At 37.5% G+C, this 7,821-nt stretch overlaps 2 protein-coding genes and 1 pseudogene across 2 annotated transcripts; 1 reads left to right on the top strand and 2 right to left on the bottom strand.

Annotated features, from left to right (window-relative positions):
• Positions 1-480: 480 nt before the first annotated feature.
• Positions 481-2,016, top strand: LOC120154304 (annotated as a pseudogene).
• Positions 2,017-2,242: 226 nt separating this feature from the next.
• LOC120154305 (60S ribosomal protein L3-like) lies at positions 2,243-4,456 on the bottom strand. Its single transcript, XM_039166098.1, is given in 8 exon segments — positions 2,243-2,690; positions 2,809-2,836; positions 2,839-2,925; positions 2,928-3,216; positions 3,303-3,607; positions 3,808-3,918; positions 4,053-4,147; positions 4,426-4,456. Coding segments are annotated over 7 exon segments (1,164 nt in total). The 5' UTR covers positions 4,138-4,147; positions 4,426-4,456; the 3' UTR covers positions 2,243-2,431.
• A 652-nt stretch (positions 4,457-5,108) lies between these two features.
• Positions 5,109-7,217, bottom strand: LOC120154306 (basic transcription factor 3-like). The gene is made up of 6 exons (XM_039166099.1): positions 7,076-7,217; positions 6,335-6,402; positions 5,887-6,035; positions 5,744-5,800; positions 5,528-5,566; positions 5,109-5,438 (listed from the first exon to the last, which is right to left on the bottom strand). Exons 2-6 carry the CDS (start codon positions 6,400-6,402, stop codon positions 5,275-5,277), a joined length of 477 nt encoding a protein of 158 aa, XP_039022030.1. The 5' UTR covers positions 7,076-7,217; the 3' UTR covers positions 5,109-5,274.
• Positions 7,218-7,821: the final 604 nt, after the last annotated feature.

Here is a 7,821-nt window from a genome sequence, read left to right as displayed (position 1 = left end):
TTGTGGTGACACGTTAACATCACGATTAATTTTTTAACAATGGGTGATCAAAATATAACATTAGGTATGATTTTTAAAAAAATGATTAAATTAGATAATCAGAATGGAATGAAAGTAATAGTTGGAATGAAAGTAATAGTTGGGTGACTACATACGTAGTTTGCCCACAAATAATTTATTAAAGTTGCATTACAACGTAGCCTTTCAATAATCACCTTAACACAGAATCCAAACTTTCAAAAATCATCTATAGATTTCTCCTTTTTTACTCTTCTCAAAATATCTAAATACTAATTTACTCATTTTCCGATAGAATAACTACAAGATTACTATGTTAAATTGGTAAAATTAACAGCCTTGACTCAATCAACATTAGAAATTTCTCCCAAGCAAATGAGTTTAATCTTCTAGCTCACTCGACGCATAAGAGCATATATAATATGGATATATATGGGCACAATCTGAAGAATCCCAAACAAGAATCACAATCATCATGCAAATATTAGCTTATCTTCAGTTTCTGGTCTTACCAGCTGCTCTGCTGGTCATGATTCTTTTCTATTCCACCAAAAACACCAAGCTTCCACGGAACTGGCCTGTACTCGGCATGTTGCCGGCGATCGTTAGCAACTCCGACCGGCTTCATGACAAGAGTTCCGAGATTCTCGAAAGCAACGGGGGCACATTTCTCTTCAAGGGACCTTGGTTTGCCAATATGAACATTTTATTCACCAGCAACCCTGCCAACGTGCACCACATCATGAGCGAAAATTTCTCTGCCTATGCCAAAGGTGCCGAGTGGAAAAAGAAGATCGATGTTTTCGGAGGAACCATTTTAAATTCCGATTTCGATCAGTGGAAGAATCACAGGCTCTTTATTAGAGGATTCTTAAGTCACCAGAGATTCCAGCAACTGATGCCAAAGATTTTGCAGGATAGCATGGGAGAGTTGATCCAAAGCCTTGATCGTCTCTCGAGCCAAGAGGTTCCAGTTGATTTTCAACATTTGTTGAGCAAGCACATGTTTCATATTGCCTGCAGAATGGCTACTGGTTATGATCCTAGTCGTTTCAGTATCGATTCCCATGAAAGTCGCTTCTCGGACGCCATATCTGATGCTTTTGAAGCTATATTTGCTCGGCATCTTCTTCCGGAAAGTGTTTGGAGACTACAAAAATGGCTTGGGGTTGGAAAAGAAAAGAAGCTAAATGATGCTTGGGTAACTCTGGATCACTTATTCTCGCAGTACATATCACTAAAGCAAAAAGAACTGAGCAATAGAGCAACAATGGATGACGTGGAGGTTGATTTCAACGCTGTTGAGCTTCACATGATCGGACACAAGCTCGTCGAACCATTGTCAATCTCTGAGGAAGTAATAAGAGACAACGTCTTAGGTATCATGTTTGCCACTCATGACACCACCAGCACGGTCCTCACTTGGTTCTTTTGGCTTCTGACGAAACACCCCAAGGTTGAAACCAAAATCAGACAAGAAATGAAAAAGCTTTTGCACGGGACAACGAAATCGGTAATATTTGACCCCGAAGAGTTGAGTAAAATGGTGTATCTCCACAAAACTCTGCGAAACGTTGAGGCTGTTCCCTCCGATTCCTTTCCTTGGAAGAACTCCGCTCCATAATGACACCCTTCCCTGCGGGCATCGGACCGATAACAAAACAATGGTTATAATCTCATCTTATGCGATGGGAAGGATGACATCAAATGGGGAGAGGATTGCCATGAATTCAAGCCAGAGAGATGGATCAACGATGATGGAGGGATCAAACATGAACCACCTCACAAGTTCTTCGTGTTCAACGCCGGGCCAAGGGTCTGCGTCGGGAAGGAGATTGCCTTCAACGTGATGAAGGCCACTGCGATGGGCATCATAAAAAATTACGAAGTCAAAATGGTGGAAAACCATATGGTTACTCCTAAGCTTAGTACCATTCTTCATATGGAGCACGGTTTAATGGTAACTGTTGGGAAGAGATGCGGCTGATCAGTATTAGAATACAGTAAAAATAAATTATTGTAGTGTCGATAGTTTGTTTGACTGGTTGACTACGCTTGGAATAAGATATTGTAGAAATTGAGTGAATAAAAAAGTGAAGTTTGGGCACGACCATTGCCTTTGTGTTACATGTATAAAATAACCAGTCTTGCATTTATATAACTTCCGTGATTAAATTCTAGCACGCAAGGGAATATGATCAAAATTGCAATCATAGCAACAAAGAACAGCAAATAAAAATGTGCATTCATCTGTTGAAAATCCTCTGAACTTAAAACATTATCCACTCCAGATTGAGAAAACAAAGAAACCCAAATGTTATTTCAAAAAGGAAAAGAGAACGGAATAAACCAAGCTTGGGATGAAACAAAAATTAAACATGAGATAACCCAAATTCCGGACCAGTTTGAAAACTTATGCCTTGAGTCGGCCATAGAATTTCTGTTTTTCTTGTGTTGTCTGAAAGCGTCCATGCCCGAACTTTGAGGAGGTGTCGATGAACTTGAGTTTGATTTCCTCCAGGGCCACACGAGATGTCTGGTTAATAAGAGACTGGCGAAGTGTAACCACCCTCTTCTTAGGTCCGACACAGCCTCCTTTGATCATCAGGTAATCACTCTTCACAACACCATAGTGAGGGAAGCCACCAATAGGGGTAATATCTTTTTCGGTCCTGAATAAAAAAGGCAACACATTCACCAATGGAATTAAGCAAATCTCCAGACAAGACATCTTCAAAATAACTCCAACCTTTGCATAATCTACAGAGCTAAATAGACAAATGGACTAACCTGTCATAATCGGTTATGGCAGAGTGGTCTCATCACCAACCTTGCCAACCCTGTAGACCTTCTTGTTCATCTCAGTACGATGGTGGTATCCATTCTGACCTGCCCTGGCAACTGTAAGGAGACCCTAGCAGGATGCCAGGCACCAATACAAGCAACCTTACGCAGACCTCTGTGGGTCTTGCGGGGCAGACGTGTGACACCCCAACGAGTGACAACACCTTCATAACCTTTACCCTTTGTGACACCAATGATATCAATCATTTCATCTTTCTGGAAGACAGCATCAATGGGGACTTGCTTCTCAAAGAACTTGTAAGCAAAATCAACCTTGTCAGCAATAGTTCCACCATTGACTTGGATCTCCATTAGGTGTGCCTTCTTCTGCTTCAATCCCTTCATTTTCCTAATCTGTAATATGAAAACCATGCACAAGAAATGAACAATTGAAAAGTACAGATATAAGAAAACAATATTAAGTCGGATATTGTTATAACCTGAGTGTGGGCCAAAACCCTAATAACAGTTGCATATTTCTTCATCTTTTCCAACTGAGCCTGAATGCTCTTCTTCCCATCTTCACTTTCATACTGCTTTGAGTACTTGACGAAAGCCTTTTTCTTGGACTTGCACCAGTGTTTGTAGAACCGACGTTTGACTTCCTCGCTCAGATGCTGTGCCCAGACAGTGTTCAAGGATCGGAGGCCACGAGGTGTCTTCACATATCCAACGACCCCAACAATCACCATGGGAGGGGTTTCAATGATAGTAACAGCTTCACATGTCTCCTTCTTGTGAAGCTCTATACGGAAATAAAGGACACAAAATCAAAAAAAACTCTGGCAAATTTGAAAGATGCATGAACCATTATATAAATGTAATTCAATCAAAGAATCTCGATGCACTTCCAGGTAAATGTTTAAAAAGCTCAAAGAAAAATATAACTGCATCTCAAACAAACAATAAAAAAAATTGGAAGTTACTCGATGAAAACAAACTTACTAGATCCAGGCTTTTCGACCTCTCTGACAATGTGAGTCATACCAGCTTTGTACCCCAAAAAGGCGGTGAGCTTGCAAGGTTTGCTGGGGTCATCCTTTGGGAATGCCTTCACTGCACCAGCACAAAACAACATCATCAGATATAAACAAAATATGTACATATCAGTTGCAATATTAGAATTTCTACAGCCACATCATCAGCATACTATTATTTTAAAAAAAACATGAGAAACTGAAAGCGAATACCTTTTCCTCTGTGGCGAGAAGCTCGTTTCCTTGGAAGGAATCCAAGGGAACCATGCCTTGGGTGCTCAAATTTCCTGTGCGACATTCTTCCTCTCCTTCGCCCCAAAATATAAACAAAACCAAAAAAAAAAAAATCTATAAACAAAGCAATGTTCTTCTTATAGATCTATAGTCTATAGTAAAAAAACAAAGAATAAAAGAGCCAAAACAGAAAGTGTTAATTACCTACAACTCAATAAAGGAATTTATAAAGATCTACAAAGTGATACAAATACAAGAAAAAATTGAGCAGATAGTTTATTCATCTTTCATTTCACACCATTTTCTATGGATAAGAAACTAAAAAAGAGAATGACAGAGTGTTGGGAGTTACCTGCGGTTGCTACTCTTGCTTGCTGGATGCGGCTGCTCCCACTCCCCAAGTTGCTGAATCACTAAAACCCTAGTTCTTGTTTCTTATAACATAAATTCAGACCCGCTTTGTTGGGCCCTTTTTGGTAATCTTTTTATTTTTAAATTGTAATTATCCTAAAATTAATATTAGTACACTTTTTAATTATTCATATTTATAAACTATATATATGTACATGCATCTATTATTATTGTTATAAAAGCCTAAATGTGAAAATCATTTTAAATTTTATCAGGATATCCTTATTTATTCGTTATATTATTTTATATTTATTGTTAACTTTTTGAAAATATTTAATATATACATATATAAGGAATTATATTACGTAATAATTCGATTCATAAGTATTAACAAAAAAAATTAATTATTACAAAAGATTTAAAAGAGTGGTTATATAAAAATTAACACAAAATTACACTTGAAATTAGAAATAAGTAAAAATTCAATTAAAAATATATTATACCACTATGTAGATATACCAGTTTGACAAAAAGCGTTAAGCAAATTCAATAAAAATCAGTTTTAGCATTCAAATTCAATGAAACAAAAACCACATGGTCCACTGTAAAATAGGGCATTTTTGTTATTGTCCTAAAGCCAGTCGTAAACAATGTTAGCAAACCAAGCATCAAAGACAGTGTGGCTGAGCATCGAAGATAATCATTAGCAAATAGCAAGGGTCAAAAAATAATGAACCCCTACCAAGTGCAGGAATTCTAGAAACATGAACCAAAACATTAAGACTACAAAGTGAGTACACCAACTAGAAAAACATGTAAAATGGCACAACAAAAAATCCCTCTAAAATCACTATTTAGCAGCTTCTCCTTCTTCTGCCGCAGCTTCAAAGGTCTCACCGGGCACGAGTACTGGTACCTCATCGTCATCCTCTTCCTGAGCACCACCGTCAGCAGCAGGTGCCTGCTTCTGGAATTCTTCTGCCAATTTCCTCAAGTTCTCCAAGTTATCTGGTCCTGTAAGTTTGGGATAAGGGTCAAAATTTTACATCAATTTGCAATCAAGAAACAATAACAAAATCGGCAACAGAGCCAAGGTACGATACCCAATTGGTTGATGATTCCAGGGAGAATATCCTGCAATTCTGAAATATGGGAAAAAACACATGTCAAGATAACAAAGCAAAAAAAAACAATGGAAGATGACTGAAGAAAAAAACCAGTATTTGATGTCGATGGAGTTAATGATATAGTGAATGTTCAAGTAAATAGCAGTAAGATTTGATCAACTTTCAGAGGCTTTAATGTTAAGGGTGGCTTACTCTTTGTCTGAGGGGAACCACTAACAACCCAAGTGTTGGCAGCAATAGAAGCCTGGACTGAAATATGAACCATCACATAACAGTTACTATGCAAACATTTGAAGAAAAAAATTACGAGGTCCACTTCAAAAAAGAATATCTACCTTTTGGATTAATAAACTGGATAACAACATCATCCTTGAATATGTTCACTTCCTCAATTGCAGGAATAGCATTCACTCCTATTCTCTTGAGGGTGCTCTGTAGCCGTTTGTCATCAGTTGAAGTTGTCTTGTGTACGGCCTTCTTCTTCCTGTTAACATATGTAAAAGTAACATGATAAGGATGTGGAAACTACAATAATACATCGAAATTCAAGCACTTTATAAGAATGACATTGACTTCAGTAAATTGAAGTTAGGAAAGACTTAGATGGCGGATAAAAGATTCTACTCGACATGTTAGCTAATAAAGCACAGCACGAAAAAACTTGATTTAAGAGCCTCCACTAAAGCGCTTAACAGCACTTATGTACAAAATTTTGCAGATGACCAATCAATAAAACTTCATACAACTAACCCTATCTACGGAAATTCTACACAATCAGCATACCTTCTCATGCTACCCTTTCCACCAGTGCGGACTGCACCAGCCATCTTTGTGAGCCTCTCCACATTCATCTGCTCATGGCAGTAAACAAGTAAAGGTAACATGTTTATGAGAACACAGAACAGAAGAGACTAAATAAACAAAAGAAACTACAGTTCAAGCATAAGAAATAATCATACACTGAGAAGATGCAATAGGCATTAAAATCTAAAAAATAGCAAGCAATTAAAGTAAAATAAGAACCCTTCTCAGCTCTCACAGAACAACAAAGATTGTAAGCAAAAATATTTAAAAAAAAGCATAAAAAGAAAAAAGGAAAATGGTGGGGGAAAATTATATTGTAAAGTCACCAAAAGATATTATATAATCAGATATTTGCAGAGGGGAGGATAAGAGCTTGACTACAACATACAAGCTTAACAAGAAACACAAATGTGAGTTGCCCAATGCCATTAAGTCTGAAAACTAAGAGAATATAAGTTGAGATGGCTAAAAGCAATGCATGTAAACATGAAAACCATCTTCAAATCTATTAAAAAAATGATGTATATCTCAACTAGAAGCATTCTTTTACTTAAAAATCTTCCCAAAAAATACAAACTTTAAACAAAAACAATCCAAGTTAGCAGATCTAAAGACAGAGTGAGAGATGAAATAAGAGTGACAAAAAACTGACTAAAATAAAAGCCTTTTTTTAGAATGTCAATGATACACAACTGATAAATCAAAAAACGAAAGATTAACCTTTTATGAGTTAAGAATGGATGCGCCGTGACTGCAATAGAAGGTTGAGAGATGAGAGCTTTTGGTTTCTTTAGAACCCAGGTATAGAACAAGTTCGCATCCAATGTTTATGTCTTTAGGGCTTTTATCTCCGCCCTTGGATATTTAGGATTTTGATCCGACGGTTTAAACGCAAAAACATCCTGCCCTGGTTTGTCTTGAGCCTCTTGGCTAAACAAATGCTCAATTAAAAAAGAGAAAATCGCCTCAGTGACCAAAAATGCCTTATAATATACGATTTTAACCAATTTTTTTTGGATTTGCCAAAATGACCAACAAAATCGCAACGCGAAATAAAAATCGCAACGCGATCCCCAGAATCGCAAATCAGTTTCCAAAATCGCAACGCGATTCTTGAAAATCGCAATGCGATAATACAAATTCGCATTGCGATTTTCCAGAATCGCAACGCGAATATGAAAATCGCAACGCGAACACATAAATCGCAACGCGTATCCGTAAACCGCAACGTGTATCCGTAAATCGCAACGCGTATCCGTAAATCGCAATGCGTATCCGTAAATCGCAACGATAATCCGTAAATCGTAACGAGAATCTGTAAATCGCAACGATAATCCGTAAATCGCAACGAGAATCTGTAAATCACAACACTGAAATTTTGGGTATATAACTACGCAACAGCAGCAAATCATAAACTAAATCCCTTAATCGCAACTCATTCCATCTCCATCTATCACTCTCTCCGG

This window comes from Hibiscus syriacus, unplaced genomic scaffold (assembly GCF_006381635.1).
Source record: "Hibiscus syriacus cultivar Baekdansim isolate YM2019G1 unplaced genomic scaffold, ASM638163v2 tig00111128_pilon, whole genome shotgun sequence".
In the NCBI taxonomy this organism is placed as follows: Eukaryota; Viridiplantae; Streptophyta; class Magnoliopsida; order Malvales; family Malvaceae; genus Hibiscus; species Hibiscus syriacus.
This window is presented reverse-complemented; position numbering and strand designations above follow the sequence as displayed.

Bases quoted from the DNA above. Each gene is read 5' to 3' on its own strand.
- LOC120154306 (XM_039166099.1), bottom strand. From the start codon at position 6,402: ATGAATGTGGAGAGGCTCACAAAGATGGCTGGTGCAGTCCGCACTGGT. The intron at 5,801-5,886 runs GTAGATATTCTT...TTCATATTTCAG, and splicing joins CCAGTTTATTAATCCAAAAG to TCCAGGCTTCTATTGCTGCC. The intron at 5,439-5,527 runs GTATCGTACCTT...CCAAACTTACAG, and splicing joins TGGAATCATCAACCAATTGG to GACCAGATAACTTGGAGAAC.